The sequence below is a fragment of the Cololabis saira genome, chromosome 11 (assembly GCF_033807715.1).
Source record: "Cololabis saira isolate AMF1-May2022 chromosome 11, fColSai1.1, whole genome shotgun sequence".
NCBI lineage: Eukaryota > Metazoa > Chordata > Actinopteri > Beloniformes > Belonidae > Cololabis > Cololabis saira.
In genome coordinates, this window is record NC_084597.1 from 8,820,582 (window position 1) to 8,838,424 (window position 17,843).

Consider the following 17,843-nt stretch of genomic DNA (forward strand, 5'->3'; position numbering starts at 1 on the left):
GAGGTGTCAAGTAACAAAGTACAAATACTTCGTTACCTTACTTAAGTAGAAACTTTGGTTATCTATACTTCACTGGAGTAATTATTTTTCAGACGACTTTTTACTTTTACTCCTTACATTTTCACGCAATTATCTGTACTTTTTACTCCTTACATTTTAAAAACAGCCTCGTTACTCTATTTCATTTCGGCCTTTTAAAAAAAACTATCCAGTTAAATTGCTCCATCCGGATAGAGTGAATTTGGTTGTGGTTGTTTCAGATGTTCTTGTCCAGTTTTGTTCTTACATCCGTTCCCTCAGATTCCTGCAACTAAACTTGGATGTACATTCCAATAAAGGTTAGGATAAATGATAACATGCCTCTGAAGTTTGACTTTTTGCACCATTACAATACTTATAGACAACTAGTCATCATATCTCCTGCTCTCTGAAACACATGTTAATGCTCAATAGTACACATATATGGTTCTTTAATATATTTGCATTATACTAAGATGCATTCATTTTCAATGGCTTTTGTCCTTAATGGCTTTCCCCCCCCTTACATAACTTTTACTTAAATCTGTCTTAAAATGTAATAATGGACCTCGGTTGGGCTGGTGGGACAGCGGCGGAACATTTCAACGGTGCGTCCGAAATGCCGTACTAAACAGTATATACTCAAAATGTATACTTAAGTTCGGCACACTTTTGAGTAAATATGTTTCAAAATGATATAACCACCACCCCTTATGTTATTGCTTACTGGTCTGGTTTTGGTGATGACTTAAATTGGAATAACATCTGGACTCTTCCATACAAATACCTTCTTACAAATAAAGTGAGGGAAATCTCTTTTAAATTGTTACATAAGTATTACCCTGCTAATCATTATCTTCTTAAATTCAAAAGAGATATTTGTGTTGACTGTTCGTTGTGTGAAATGTCCCCTGAAACACTGGTACACCTGTTTTGGCAATGTCCCTACACTAACAAATTCTGGAAAGATGTATCCCGATTTATTATAGATAAAATTGACTCTGACTTCACTCTGTATTGGAAAAATGTATTGTTTGGTTTCATCAGTAATGAAAGAAACAAATCTAAATAGTCTTTTGTAATCAATTTAATAATTATTCTTGCAAAGTTTCATATTCATAAATCCAAATTCAGTCATTCAAAACCCCTTTTTTTAATTTTTGAGAATGAAACCAAACAATACTTGAGTTCCATCTCTGACTCAAATAACAAAAGAGCTGTCAAAACTGTTAATTTATGCTCTCTATTTAATGTGTTTGTTTAAAAATCCCCCTGGCTCCTGTGTTGTTGTACTTTTATGTATTAATGACTGTTTTGTATGTCTGTCTGTTTATGTTTTTTGTAATATGAGAACTATTCAATAAAGCTTGTTAAAAAAAATGTCTATGGTTGCCAGGGTAACGCAGCACCGTAGAAGAAGAAGACGAGCGGAAGTGGCTCCGCAGCGGATCCTTCAAAACCTCGTAAGTCACAGCTCCAATAACAAGTTTAAAGATGTAGTTTACTATATTACATGGAGTAACGTAATACCAGTTGTAATTGTATTATATTTTGGAGCGTTAAATTGTTTCGTTTTTGTTGTGTGTTGTAACTTTGCTAAAATGATAGTTTCATTGGATATTTTCACTGGACTTGTAGTTAAAACCGAGACCAAGACACGTCCAAGACCAGAGAATATCAAGACCAAAACAAGACTAGTAATGTCCTGATCCTGCGTGATTGTAGAACATCAGCTCCATCCTGGTTCTAGTTTCCATATGAGCTTGTTTTCAACTGCAGCTCAATAACACAGAGAAGTGGATGATGATGTTGAACTCACTATAAATGTTTCCATCCATGAGCTGAGATCAGATCTGTGTGGCGACTGCACTACCGCTATTTCTACTAGTTGAATTATTGAAATAAGTTAACGTTTACACCATATTCTAGTTGAATTATTGAAATAAGTTAACTTTTACACCATATTCTAGTTGAATTATTGAAATAAGTTAACTTTTACACCATATTCTAGTTGAATTATTGAAATAAATTCACTTTTACACCATATTCTAGTTGAATTATTGAAATAAGTTAACTTTTACACCATATTCTAGTTGAATTATTGAAATAAATGAACTTTTACACCATATTCTACTTGAATTATTGAAATAAGTTAACTTTTAAACCATATTCTAGTTGAATTATTGAAATGAATTAACTTTTACACCATATTCTAGTTGAATTATTGAAATGAATTAACTTTTACACCATATTCTATTTAAATTATTGAAATAAATTAACTTTTACACCATATTCTAGTTGAATTATTGAAATAAATTAACTTTTACACCATATTCTATTTGAATTATTGAAATAAATTAACTTTTACACCATATTCTAGTTGAATTATTGAAATAAATTAACTTACCATATTCTAGTTGAATTATTGAAATAAGTTAACTTTTACACCATATTCTATTTGAATTATTGAAATAAATTAACTTTTACACCATATTCTAGTTGAATTATTGAAATAAATTAACTTTTACACCATATTCTAGTTGAATTATTGAAATAAGTTAACTTTTAAACCATATTCTAGGTGAATTATTGAAATAAATTAACTTTTACACCATATTCTAGTTGAATTATTGAAATAAATTAACTTTTACACCATATTCTAGTTGAATTATTGAAATAAGTTAACGTTTACACCATATTCTACTACACTATTGGAGGATTGACTCCAGTGCTTTTATTGGTTTATTTGATGTGACTATTCTTCCTGGGGGCCACACAAAGTGATACAAAAGATTACAATAATCACAAATCAAAAAGGGTGAAAACATTCACCAGAATTCCTAAAATAATAAATTAAAACAAAAACAAAATAAAAGATTAAATAACCAACCAAAGACATCAACATCTTAAGTAACAATATTTGCTACTATCACCAGATCTGTATCCACTTATGAACAAAAATAGTTTGCAACGACAAAACCACAAGGTTTTACATAGGAACCATCCCAACATCCATTCAACTGCAGCTTTTCAACAATAGCTAATAGTGGCAGCTCTTTCAAATCAGCAGTTGTACTCCATAGCATATAAATTTATAGTATACAATAACAGTCCACAGCGTATGATATAATATGCAATTTCTAATATACTTACAATTTAAAATATATTTACCATTTAATCTGTAATATACTTATAATTTAAAATATATTTACTATTTAATGTATAATATACTTATACTACTATACTATATATACTCATAGCCTACAGTAATTTAAAATATATTTACTATTCAATTTATAATATACTTACAATTTGCAACATAATCACAATGTATACCTAGGACCGATCATAACTTCCTTCTGAACCACAGCTGCTTCAGTCTCCTTTTAAAATGTGACACCTTGATTATTGCAACTAGACATGGGGGGAGATGGTTCCAGTGTGTGACTGCTCTATACATTACTGTTTTTTTCAATGCATTGGTTCTGGGCATAGGCAGAGAAAAGTGATTACCTAGGGCCAGTCTGGTATCATAGCTTTTAAGGATTGACACAACTATTAACTAGTCCCAAAGTCCTCTAACAGAATAACCAGCCTCCAACACCCCCCTCCAACTCAGAAAAGGAATGAATAGTAAATGTTACTGATTTAAATTGGACTGAATTTGGAGATGAAACCTGAATTTTAAATACTAAAGATACAATTACCAACTTGAAATTACATTATTTACCATTATAGTAGCCAGATTACATCGTATATCAGCATCATTGAAATGGCATAGACCTGATGCTTAATCAATCACAACGATATGCTAATATTATTATTATATAAGGCCGTTAGAAACACAATACTGTAATTAAATACACACACACACACACACACACACACACACACACACACACACACACACACACACACACGCACACATGCACACATGCACACATGCACACATGCAGATGCACCAAAACATTAAATCAAATGCAAAATACAAATAGATGACAAAACTGTACATTGACCAGAGGAAGAACTGCTGATCACCAGATTCTGTCACCTTGGTGCAACGGCATCTCAGTTATCCAAGTCGGAGACAAGACCAAGACCACAAAAAAGTTGTCTCCAGACCGGTCTTGATACCAAGACGGTCTGGAGAACTACAAGTCTAATTTTCACCTCCACTTTCTAGCACCGCTACTCTTTTATTTCCATTCCTCGGCAACAGTAACCATGGGGATATATTTTGTTACATTCTAACCCGGTACTGCAGTAGAATAAAAGAATAACATCGAACATCATGGGATATAATAATATTGATAAATACACGTGGCCTGAATAAACATGTGGTATCCAAGGATTTTTCAAAGCATATATGTTAATTATTTGTATTATTTATATATAACTTTAACTAGTTGGTTGTGATTAAATTAAAACGGCCCTCCAATGTGTCCAGGGGATTTCCTTGAAATTGTGCATACATTTAAAGGGTGAAGATGGCACACACTTCTCACAAATAACAGAAGAAAAGCAATAACAATCACAAGGAGACTTGAGATAAAGAAAAGATGGCAGGACATGTTGAGTAAACAAACAAAAATAGATGCCACCTGAACAAAAATAAAACTAGAACAGAGAGAAACCAATTTAGATAAGAAAATATGGAAAATAAATGCAAATATAAGCATGTTTAGTGCAAACAGAGAAAGCTACTGATAGGATACACTAAATGATAACAAAAAGACATAAAGGAATTATAACTAGATATCTAATGACCACAAAGACAAAATAATTAAGGAGGAGAGGTAGACCAGTGAAAATATTTTTTTAGTAAATGAAAATAGATCTGATTCAATTCAAACACACGTGAATCTACGGATAAACAAAGGGCCACCACTAATTGCAGCACAAATTGCTACAAAGAGATGCAAAACAACCAAAGAGATTCCCATAATGAAGACATAGATGCAAACAAGCCTTAAAATAGGCTAAATTAAAACATTAAATGTAAAGTGACAAATGCAAAAAAAAGGAAAAACATCAGAGACTGAAACTATTGACAGGAGAAAAATAACTAAATGTAGTAAAGCTTTGCAATACCACTTCCAACACACACACACACACACAAATTATCACACAGTGATGAAAAGCAGTCACAAACAGTCAAAAAGTATCAGTTATGTTTCTATTTCGATCTTTTTTTTCTTTTTATGACAGGTGCTCGATGCTCATTTCTGTTTTTGCAATGACAAACACATTTCTCATAAATATCTGTTTTATTTCATTTCAGGACTACAATGCCTTTGTCCACACAATCTCAGGGAGATGATGAACAATATGTTTTAGTAGCCACTTTGGATAACGCTCGCAATCTGTCCAATATCCTGAAAGCCATCACTTTTAAGGACCATGCTATCTTCACAGTCACACCCAACGGTTTGAAGGTCACCGTGGAGGACTCAAAATGTCTTCAGGCCAATGTCTTCATCCAGGTGTGTTTTAAGTGAACCAATAGAGCAGGGGTGTCAAACTCCTTTTGCTTGGCGGGCCGGATTTGACCAATCTTTTTCTCGCGGGCCGCACGCTCAAAATAACAAAAACGGTGCGAAAATGTTTTTTTTACTATTGTTATCTAATCCAATATTGGTTTAGTTAATTTTAAAGGAAATATGCACTTTGTTTACACTTTAATTATGTAAAATATATTTCTTCAGGGTCTTTTCTTGAATTTTCTCATTTTTTTTTTAAAATTATGTAAGATACTTTTAATATCATTTTACAAAGATAAACAGAAACAAGTATGTTTTTTTTTATATTTCGCTTTTTTATAGGAAATTTAATTAAAAGCTAAATCTTTCTTATTACATCCGAGTGTTTCTTTGTGATTTAGAGATTTTTCCAGTACAATTAAGTGTATTTATTTTTTTGGTGCTTTACGCCAGTGTGCTGAAAAAGTCAGCACTTCTCTTTTAACTGTTTTACTTTGTCACTATCCTCGTATTCAAAACTGAAATTCTCCGAATAAATATCTTCCATCATCTTTTTTAGCAGTGATATTTTTCCTGCGAAAATATATAATAGTAGTCAGTTAATAAAAATAAACGACCGTCTACAAAGAAATAAAATCGGCAAATGCATTCTAGAAAACTAGAAAAAAGTCGAAAACTGCTCTCTTTGTGGAATAACGATGGATTTGTAGAAGAAATATATTATCGGATATGCTGCGATTCATGGCAATTATTTATGCCTTCCTTTTTAGTGAATTAACATTTCGTTTTTTTGCGTTGGAAACTTCTCGCGGGCCGCATGAAAACCTCTCTCGGGCCGCACATTTGACACCCCTGCAATAGAGGATTGTTTCTGATTAACGTGGTAATGCGGTTCAGCAAGACACCTAAAAGAGCAAAGTTGTTCTGTATCATTTCAGGCAGAAATCTTTCAAGAGTTCACCATAAAGGAAGATTTAGTGGTTTTTCAGCTCAATCTCACAGTTCTGCTTGACTGCCTCAATATTTTTGGAGGAAGCCCAATAGCAGGTAAAACAGAGACGGAAATTGAAACAAAAGATTACAAACAGTAAAACATGCAGAGTGACTAAACATATATTATTTTGCTTGGTTGGTGTTGCAGGAGCACCAACAGCCTTGCGGATGTGCTACAGGGGATATGGTTACCCTCTGACGCTCTTCCTCGAGGAGGGTGGTGTAGTGACTGGTTGCAAGATTAACACTCAAGAGCCAGAAGAACTGATTGATTTTGAATTCTGCAGCACCAATGTCACAAACAAGGTGAACCTCATTGTTTCTTTTACTAAAACTGCTTTACTAAACATAAATAACATGCAAAACACTGTTTATATGTGATTTACATTTACTTAAGGATAGGAATGGGCGATATTTTACCGTTCACGATATACCGTCAAAAAAATTCCCCACGGTAAGAATTTGTCATCTCGCGGTAAAAACGATAAATTCCCGTTGATGATGTTTTTGTGTAAAGAAATAGAGAAAGATATGAGCCAGAAAGAAAGAAAGAAATGAGCCAGAAAGAAAGAAAGAAATGAGCCAGAAAGAAAGAAAGAAAGAAAGAAAGAAAGAAAGAAAAAAAGAAAGAAATGAGCCAGAAAGAAAGAAAGAAATGAGCCAGAAAGAAAGAAAGAAATGAGCCAGAAAGAAAGAAAGAAAGAAAGAAAGAAAGAAAGAAATGAGCCAGAAAGAAAGAAGTGAGCCAGAAAGAAAGAAAGAAAGAAAGAAAGGAGCCAGAAAGAAAGAAAGAAAGAAAGAAAGGAAAAAAAGAAAGAAATGAGCCAGAAAGAAAGAAAGAAATGAGCCAGAAAGAAAGAAAGAAATGAGCCAGAAAGAAAGAAATGAGCCAGAAAGAAAGAAAGAAAGAAAGAAAGAAAGAAAAAAAGAAAGAAATGAGCCAGAAAGAAGTGAGCCAGAAAGAAAGAAAGAAAGAAATGACCCTGAAAGAAAGAAAGAAAGAAAGAAAGAAAGAAAGAAAGAAAGAAAGAAAGAAAGAAAGAAAGAAAGAAAGAAAGAAAGAAAGAAAGAAAGAAAGAAAGAAAGAAAGAAAGAAAGAAAGAAAGAAAGAAAGAAAGAAAGAAAGAAAGAAAGAAAGAAATGAGCCAGAAAGAAAGAAAGAAAGAAAGAAAGAAAGAAAGAAAGAAATTAGCCTGAAAGAAAGAAAGAAAAAGGATAAATTCCTTTTTGCAGTTTTGTCATTATTTTTATCGTTATCGGGATAAATGCCAGAAATTATCGTGATACATTTTTTAGTCCATACCGCCCATCCCTACTTAAGGATAACCTCTTGCTATGAAAACAGTAAATGACTGCTCTTCATGTTCTGTACCTGTGGCCTCTTTCAAAGGTGATCCTGCAGTCAGACAGCCTGAAGGAAGCCTTTTCTGAACTGGACATGACCAGTGAGGTGCTACAGATCACCATGTCACCCACCCAGCCCTTCTTCAGGTAAATGTACTACGGTACTTGTACAATGCTTTTGCTAAAGTTACAAAATACTAAGTCCGTGAAAAAATATCCCTTTGCACTGTAATTAAACAGGGAAATCTTTCAAGGCGAGGGAAGCAAAGCTATGCTATTTCATCAGCCTTTTATTGGAACAAAATGCAGATTTTGATCAGTTTGCAATTACTTTTAAAAGTATGTTTTTGCGTCCTTTAATCTTTGAATCATCACGTCTCACTTATCCCATTACAAGCATTTAGAGATCATTTATCATTAGAATTTTCCTAACTTTCCTACCAATGTATTTTTATTTGAATATTTCACCTTCAGGTTGTCTACGTTCGGGAACTCTGGAAATGCCCATTATGATTATTCCAAAGACTCGGACATGATGGAACTGTTCAAGTGCACCAAGACACAAATGAACAGGTGAGCACTGCCATCAGCATAGGGGTGCATTTTTTACTATTTTAAGAAACAAATGTTTTTTTTAGAGTTGGACTAGAAAAACTGGAAATAAGAAATAAACATGTCTGTGGGAAAAGTTTCCAGGGACAAGACACTGAACGCACTCATTTCACCAGGGTTACATAAGACTTTGTTGTCAAAGACACACACACAAAAAAAAGAATATTAGTGATTGCATTATGTAAAAATAAGATTTTTGTTTTCATTACTTTATAGCATGGGTAGGCAATCCTGGGGCGGGATTCACCAATATGTTCTTAAGAACGATCTTAAGAAATGTCTTAAGATCTAAAATTAAGAAGCTCATCAGAAAGTTCTTAAGTGAAATTCCTCAATATTTTCTTAAGAACCGTCTTAAGAACTGTAATTTCTTACGAATTTCTTATTTTTCCTACTTAAGAACTTCTTAAAATATGTCATTGCATTGCACGCGCCAACAAACAACATTTATACAGGTAGTTTGCGTCTTAACCGTCAGTCACTCACTAAACACGGAGAAGGATAAAAAGAGATGCAGGAACTTTTCAAAGTTATGGTGGATGAGATTAATGTGCGAAAAAAAATACTGTTGGGGAAAATTAATAATAATTAACTACCACGCTAACTAACATGCTAAAAAACAGTTAACAGGCTCTTTGTGTAATTAATTACAAAGTATATCCTCAAACTATGACCTACTAGTCTAAACTTGTCTAAAATGTGTTGAAAAAGGTGATTTAGAGGCTTATTATTATTATTATTATTATTATTATTATTATTATTATTATTATTATTATTATTATTATTATTACCTTTTCACAGAAGACATTTTAAGACAGGTCAAGGTTCTCTTAAAGTTAAGAAAAAAGTCAAGAACAAATTTGAGATGTTTTGTTTCAAGAATACCATTTATTCTTAAGTTTTTTCTTAAGAAGAAACTTAAGAAGAAAGTTGAGAAAATACTTAAGAACTTTTTTGGAGAATATGACTTCTTATCTGTTTTCTTCTTAAGACTGAACTTAGGAAAAAAATGACACTTAAGAAGATTTTTCTTCTTAAGAATGTTTTGTGAATCCGGCCCCTGGTCTTTGAGGGCGGCTATCCTGCATGGTTTGGATAATTTCCTGAGTCAGCACTGCATGACAGAAATTACTGTGTCATTAACAGACTTGTGCTGATGACGACCATAAATCTGAATTAGGTGTGTTGATGCAAGCAAACATTCAAAACATTGCAGGACAGCGGCATGAAGGCTACCACTGCTTTATAGCAACAGTTTACAAAAATACCAAAAGCATTTCATGTCCCCATTCCTCATGTTATACTCATATGTTACAGCAGTACAACAAAGCCAATAACCAAGTACTTGATTGTAGAGTGGGAGTCTTTGCCGTTGCACAGACATTTTACCTTTTCTTTTTTAGTTTAGTTTAGTTTATTTTCGGTCATGACACAAAAAAAATAAAAAATAAAAAAACAAGAATAAAACTGACAACAAGAAAACGAATACACTGTTCAAAGAAAACATAACAAAAAAGTTTCCAGTATACAAATAAACAAAGAACATCTAGACCGAAAAAGGTGTAGGCTGAAGCAAAGCTTATTATTTGCCTACCCTCAAAAAGATTAATTAAATTAATGAAATAAAAGCAAAAAGTAAGAGAAAGACTGCCAGTAAAACAAATTGGCTCTGTGGGGATAACAAACATTCCTCAAAAAATAAAAAAGATTTTTAAAATAAAGGTGCATCTACATGTTACCTTCATCCTTACAAAATCAAAGCAAATCACCAATTAAATATATACCCAAATCAACATCAAGCCACTCATTAATTTAATATAAGGAAATCATCCTTCTTTTCAATGTTTTTTAATATAAAGTTAAAGTTCTACATAATTTCAAATCTATATCTAATTTATTCCATACATCCACCGGCTGCCACCTTTTCTTGCTTTGATGAGGAGGGTGAGGTCATGCGATTGTAGTTTATAATTTATACCACCAGATGTCGCTATATCCTACACACTGGAACTTTAACAGAGCCTCTTCCATTCCACTCAGATATTAGTAAACCTTTATGAGTTGTAATTATCATTTTTGAAATCTGTCTTTCTTAATGTCAAATGTCAAAATAGCTGCCATCCAAAACCCATCTCTAATGAGTTTCATTAAAACGTTGTATTCTGTTTCTTTCTCTCTGAACTGTGACAGATATAAGATGTCCCTCTTGAAACCATCAACCAAAGCTTTGGCTTTATCCTGTAAAGTCTCTGTGAGGACAGACAACAGGGGCTTCCTCTCCCTGCAGTACCTGGTCAGGAACGATGATGGACAGATCTGCTTTGTGGAATATTATTGCTGTCCCGATAAGGACGTGGAAGAGGAATGATGATTCATTTGGGTTTGACATCAAATAAGCACTTTCGCTTCCATGGGGACAATTTCTTTCTATAAAAGAAATGAGAAGGGAACATCTGCCAGATGATGCTGCAGGCTAGAAAATAAGCTGGGGCTTCATTTATCAGACAGGCAAGACTGATAGTCTTAACCTGTAGGCAAGTTGCTTTTCGTGCTGGTAATGTGGGCTATTGCAGTTTGGAAAACACGAGCAACTACATTTGAGGTGAACTCCACCTTTGCTTTATGAACTGTTTAGAGAGGAATTGTGATGAATTCATTACAAAATCTCAGGTATTCTATGGTGGTTCTTTTTTCATTCCTTTTTTAAGTCAGCAACGACATTGTGAGATTCAGGTCTGTCAGAATCCACTTTGCTTTAGCACCAAAATGTAAATGGTTGATAGTTCCATAGTGGCGACAGTACATGTTTGTTACAGAACTTTGTTTTTCAATATAAATACAAAGACATGTACCATCATCTTACACAGCCTTTGGTTCCTTATAAACATCACATGAAACCGATATTAAATTGGGATCATTTTATTTTTGAACATACAAAACAACTGTAACCAAAGTGAAGTTTTTACATGGATCACAAGAAGGGTAAATAAAGTTGAAGTATTGCAAAATGAAAAGAATTCTTTTTCATGAGAATTGAAACTGTCATTCCACAGGTAATGGCAACAGACACCTCACAAAACATGTCAAGTGTGATTTTACCTACAAAAAAAAAAGAAAAAAGATGACAAAGGTGGTGCTGAACCATCACATTTTCTTTAAAAAGAAAAAAAAACAAATCTTTGCAGCCTTACGTTATCCACGCGACCAGATCCGGTCTATGCAGTTATCGTCGGGCCATCTGCATCCTTTGCCTTTTGAAAGCTTTGCGCTTGTTCTTATTGTAGATTTTTGGTTCTGGTGCTTCCATCTGGATGTGAACGTGCTTCTCCTCAGCCGGCGTGACAAACACGTCAGCTGTAACATCCGTGTTCAAATCCTCCTTTGCTTCTGACCTCTTCATTTTATGCAACTCCTTCACCATCTGCTTCTCCCGCACTTTAGCTGCTGCCGCCAGTCGGAGCTCTCGTCGGTGCTGGTGGAGAAGGAAAACAATGAAATAAATAAATGCAAGAAGCAATATTATATGCAATCACCTGCCGGATTTTTACTCTTCTGTTATCCTTCCACATTTAAACGTCTAAGGCAGGGGTGTCAAACTCATTTTGCTTGGCGGGCCGGATTTGACCAATTTTTTTCTCGCAGGCCGCACGCTCAAAATAAACGGTGCGGAAATTTTTTTCTCTAGTTCTTTTTTTTACTATTGTTATCTAATCCAATATCAGTTTAGTTAATTTTAAAAGGAAATATGCACTTTGTTTACACTCTAATTATGTAAAATATATTTCTTCAGGATCTTTTCTTGAAATTTCTCTTTTTTTTTTCAAATTATGTAAGATACTTTTAATATAATTTTACAAAGATAAACAAACAAGTATGTTTTTTTTTTATATTTTGCTTTTTTATAGGAAATTTAATTAAAAGCAAAATCTTTATTACATCCGAGAGTGTTTCTTTGTGATTTAGAGATTTTTCCAGTACAATTAAGTATTTATTTTTAAAAATTGGCGCGGATATTTACGCCAGTGTTGCTGAAAAAGTCAGCACTTCTCTTTTAACTGTTTTACTTTGTCACTATCCTCGTATTCAAAACTGAAATTCTCTGAATAAATATCTTCTATCATCTTTTTTAGCAGTGATATTTTTCCCTGCGAAAATATATAATAGTAGTCAGTTAATAAAAATAAACGACTGTCTACAAAGAAATAAAATCGGCAAATACATTCTAGAAAACGAAAAAAATGTCAAACTGCTGCATCTGCTGCACATCTGCTTTGTGGAATAACAATGGACTTGTAGAAGAAATATATTATCGGATATGCTGCGATTCATGGCAATTATTTATGCCTTCCTTTTTAGTAAATTAACATTTCGTTTTTTTGCGTTGGAAACTTCTCGTGGGCCGCATGAAAACCTCTCTCGGGCCGCATGTTTGACACCCCTGGTCTAAGGTGAAGCCTGTCTGCAATATATTTATGTTGTTGCAGAGGTAATTGTTGTCACAGTACTAGAGCAGCTGGATCTGACTTAACGTGACATGGAGACCATGTTAAAGGACAGAAAAATCTGATTTTTAACCAGTACATTGGACATCACCATGTGACATTCATTAAAAAAAATAAAGGTTGATGCATTCTGTTGGATAATGATTCAAACAACAAAGTTTATTTTACCATGTTAGGAGACTTGAAGTTGGGGTTTTCATAGAGGGTTGGCCCTCCAAAGCTTCCCTGAAAGATCTTAATAGGATTAAGAACAAATCGAGGCCCGATCTCCACCAGTGAAGCATCTTCCTCAATTATCTGAGCATGGGAAGATTGAACGTAGAAATTAGTGTCAAGAATTGAGAGCAGTCAACAGTATGCATTTTATCTTCCAAAGTTAAAAATACCTTATGACAAGTCCCATTTTAAACCAAAAACTCTTAAATGTAAAAGTTGTGTAATATTACCTGGTAGTTTCGAAACCAAATTCTGTTGTCTGCGATGGTGAATGTGAAGACGTGATCCACAAACGGCTGACTCTTGGGATGGTAGCGCGGTGTGGAAAAGGTCTAAACGTGAGAATATAAACATTTCTTTAAAACGGGAAAGAAAAAACGAGTTCAGCTTTCTGAAAAGGACCGACCCCAAGTTAAAACAACCCTAAATCTATTATGGGACAGTGTGGAGTAGAAACCAAAATGATGTAAATAGAGGCCGTTGTAAGTTAGAATACAATATGAGTTTGTGGGCTATTAATATCAGCCCTCGGGCCAACTGAACGACGTCAAGATAAATTGCTATTCTAACCACCTAACAAGACTCAAAAGAGTTATCCCACTCAAGACCAGTTAGAATTAATCCACACTATCGCTTAACATTTTAATACTGCATTAACTAGGGGTGGGCAAAAATATCGATATGGCAATATATCGCGATACTTTTCCAGCCGATTCAATATCGATATTAAAATTTGAATATCGATTTTTTTTTTAATTTATATTTTTTATCCCCGATTTTTTTCCCATTATATCACCCAGTGCTCCTACCTAAGTGACAGTCCTGGGCATTGCCACTCTCTACCAACCCTGGGAGGGCCCTGCACTGAGCTCAGGTTTTATCTCATTTAATAATTTATTTTTTATATAACACAATTGCCTGTCCTTAAAAAATGAAAAATAATGGACAGAGGTTTATTTATTTATGGATTTATATCTATACTGACTGATCACTGTGCCTGTCCTTGGTTTTAGTACCATCTTTCTTGTGTTTATTATCATTTGCCACATAATTAAAGCAACCTCATACTAAATTTAATGTTAATTTCATATGATGTAAATAATATGAAAAACATATACAAATATGTTGTTACTTTAGCTTGTATAGTTATAATAAAACATTGTTTTGACTCAGTTTGTCCCATGAATTGTCACTATAATCTGATGAACGTGCAACTCGGATTTTAAGATCCATCACTATCATCTGATGTACATATATACAACTTGGATTTTAAGATGTGTAATGCATTTTAAAATTTTTCGGTGAACTATGTAGAATATAATAATCGGGATATCGCATAATCGGGATATCGCAATGTGTATCGTATCGTGGCTCAAGTATCGTGATGCGTATTGTATCGTGAGGTCCTTCCCAATACCCACCCCTAGCATTAACCAATGCATTTCAAATGTCATGGGTTGTCAAAACGTTTTTGGTTACTTTCCAGCAAAAAAGAAAAAGGGCTGGGGTGGAAGGTTGTAATTCTCTTTTTTTTTTGTCTGCACCATTTAACAGGGATCTTGAAAAACAAAAACATACCTGAGTAAAGAGCTCTTTCAGCAATGCATAGTGGGGCTCCTTGTCAAATTTCTGTTGGATGGAATAAACAGATAATTACTGACAATTCAGCTCAAATGACAATGGCAAACAAAACACAAGGCTAACTAAGGCTAACTATGACTAAGACCACATAGTGTGGTTCATGAGGACTTTTTATGTAAATAATTCAGCTATCTCCAATATTTGTGGGTGGGGGCAAAACATTGATAATACAATAAAGAGGTAGCAAGTTTTCATCTAATCTTCCCTGGCTTTATAGCCAGATACTACTCACAGGATCAAAAGAGAGCAGCGGTCTGGATCCTTTCAGACAGTTTCCTGTCATCTTTAGTTCTGCCAGAGTATGAACTGCAAAAAAAAGTGGACAATATGAATATGTTTCCATTGCACAATAAATAATTAACATGTGTAATGACTGTAATGAAGATGTAACCTACTGTTCTGAACCAAAAACTTTACACTCGGTCCATGAGGGCTATTGGAGATCCTAAGACATTGTTGGGGACATTGTTCAATTAACTGCTAATTAAGTATGTTTAGAATTTCAAAAGTGCAATCTCGATTAAATCCTTACCACATGTAGAGGTCCTGCTTTTTTTTAGCCTCGAAAAAAAGGCATTTATTGCAGTTTTTGATTTCACACACCTGAAAAACAAAAGGCTTTGCTTTGAGGCATGAGATCACACACACGGCTGATTTTTAAAAAATAAGATTGATTCTATTAAAGACTAGGCCTGTGTTGAAAAAAATCAATTCTCCGATTTTAAATCGATTCTCATATTAATTCCTAAAAATCGATTCATATGTCTAAAGATCGATTTAAAAAAAAAAAAAAAAAGTCTCATCACTACATTACAACTTTTGGTACTTTTTTGTTTATGCCCAAAAAAGGAATATTTTGTGGGACACGAGAATAACTGGTGCCATGTTTTTGGCTTTAAATATGTTTAAAGGTATGAAAACATTAAAGTTTTCAGTTATAATTGCATACATTATAATTGTCGTTCTTTGCTTTATATACTGACTTGGGGTTACATTTGCATAAATGTTAAAAAACAAATTCTCATTAATGGGGAAAAAATAAAAGCGATTTCTTTCGTCCTCTGTTTCCTCCCTGGATCTGTTTGGTAATTCTGACCGACATGATGTTTCTGAAAGCAGTTCTATCAGCATTCTGGGAGCTGATTGGTCCTTAAAGCATCATTAGCTGCTAATACTTGCTGTTGAATCTCAATATAATACTAGTAGTAATATGTTGCATAACTAGACAGTCATATAATTCATGCAACAGCTGAAAAAACAGTTTTATTAACAGTAACCCAAATCAATATCGGATCGTGATAATCGATTCTGAATCTTAAGAATCGGAATCGAATCGATTCTTGATATTTGAATCGATCCCCAGCCCTATTAAAAACTACACAACACTCACCTCATTTATGATAAACAACTTGTCCTTTCTGTCCATTTTTGTATCTGAAAATAAAATGCTCTTTTTAAATTTCTGATAAACATAATTTTGGTGACCAAGTACTGTAAAAGCATGAAACCTACCCGCTTTAGAGTGAGGCATCAAGGTCCTCAGGTCCTGCATCAAGTGTCTGGTTCTGAAATTAATTCCTCTTGAGGAGAAGATTAGAACCCTCTCCTTGTTGGTCCATTTGCCCTTAATAAGAGATATTATTTCACAATGTCAACCTAACTCAAGGTGTTTTTGTCGTTCTTGTTTTTATAAAAACTTTAATTACATTTCAAAAAGGAGTGGTTTAGAATCAGAATCAGAATACTTTATTGTCAGTGTACCTGGGTACAGTGAGATTTGAAGCAGCATCACCTCTCCAGTGCAAGACAAATAGCAGTAGTGCAAACAATAAGAAATATAAAACAATAAGAAATATAAGAAATATAAATAAAAGAAAAAATATAAAAAAGGTTAAGGTGCATTTGAATCGTTTTTTTTACAGATGACAGTATATACATATGTAGGAATATTGCACGGAGTCCGGGAGAAGTATTGCACAGTGTTAGTTAGTGCTGATCTCTATAAGTCTATAAGTTACAGAATTTCCACTATTTCTTCACCATGTTGGACAAAACATTAAATAGCTCACTTTGTTTTGAGCAGCTATCAGGATTTTGCAGCTTTAGTAAAATAATTAACTAAATTAAAACCAAGTCCATGTGTGCAGTGGCGAGCAGGCTGGAGCTAACTTGATCATAACAAACTCGTGTACTCACCTGTGAAACTGGTGGCGGGACTGCAACCTCATTTTTCACCCCCTGTTCGGCTACAACTGGTATTTCACTTTGGTCTGCAACAAATTTGGCCTTTTTTTGGTTTTTTCCAGCTGAGCTGCGTCCTCCACGTTTTCTCTTCTGGGCGGCCATGCTTGTAATGTTCACGGGAACCAAGTCTCGCGTGACTACAGATGTTCGACTCAAACGAGCAGGTATGATGACCCCTAGTGGCGCGGATGTCGTACTGCCGCATACACCCAGTAGTAATAGTAATTTGTTGTCTGAAAAATGGTTCGAATGTTATTTTATTGTCTGAAAAATGGTTCCAATATTATTTTATTGTCTGAAAAATGGTTCGAAATATGACTTTTTAAAATCTTCCACATGAAATAGCAATTTCAAATAAAGGCTTTTTATATTTGAAGAAGAGTGCCTTGGATTTTTCTTATTTTTTGACATCCCTTTTCTCACCAAAGAGCACCTTCGTCACATGACTTAGATTAACCTTCTGAGCACTCTGAGCTTTCTTTTTTTTTTGTTATTTTGCTACTTGAAAATTTTAAAATATGCTTTGTTGATGAGAAAATATGTTTCTCTATTTTTATTATTTATTATTATTATTTTTATTATTATTTATATTGTTTTTCGGCACTACCTTGTTCTCGATAGCTGATATAACATGAATTACTCCTAAATTGCATCGTTCCCATCCTCTATTTCTAAAGATAATGTAACTTTTGGTATGATCTTGAAAAACAAAAATGATGAACTCTGTTGCAATGTAATCCTCTGCTTGGCAAAATGTTTTATCCACAAGAATAGGATACTAAAATCATCCCCT

At 33.9% G+C, this 17,843-nt stretch overlaps 2 protein-coding genes across 2 annotated transcripts; one reads left to right on the plus strand and one right to left on the minus strand.

Annotated features, from left to right (window-relative positions):
• Positions 1-1,411: 1,411 nt before the first annotated feature.
• Positions 1,412-11,531, plus strand: rad1 (RAD1 homolog (S. pombe)). The gene is made up of 7 exons (XM_061733659.1): positions 1,412-1,481; positions 5,300-5,501; positions 6,437-6,545; positions 6,640-6,797; positions 7,882-7,976; positions 8,304-8,408; positions 10,638-11,531. Exons 2-7 carry the CDS (start codon positions 5,307-5,309, stop codon positions 10,813-10,815), a joined length of 840 nt encoding a protein of 279 aa, XP_061589643.1. The 5' UTR covers positions 1,412-1,481; positions 5,300-5,306; the 3' UTR covers positions 10,816-11,531.
• bxdc2 (brix domain containing 2) lies at positions 11,351-17,154 on the minus strand. Its single transcript, XM_061733658.1, has 10 exons — positions 17,003-17,154; positions 16,319-16,430; positions 16,197-16,240; positions 15,339-15,409; positions 15,202-15,251; positions 15,039-15,112; positions 14,744-14,794; positions 13,396-13,497; positions 13,118-13,246; positions 11,351-11,919 (listed from the first exon to the last, which is right to left on the minus strand). The coding sequence occupies exons 1-10, from the start codon at positions 17,150-17,152 to the stop codon at positions 11,671-11,673; spliced, it is 1,032 nt and encodes a 343-aa protein (XP_061589642.1). The 5' UTR covers positions 17,153-17,154; the 3' UTR covers positions 11,351-11,670.
• Between the last annotated feature and the right edge of the window lie 689 nt (positions 17,155-17,843).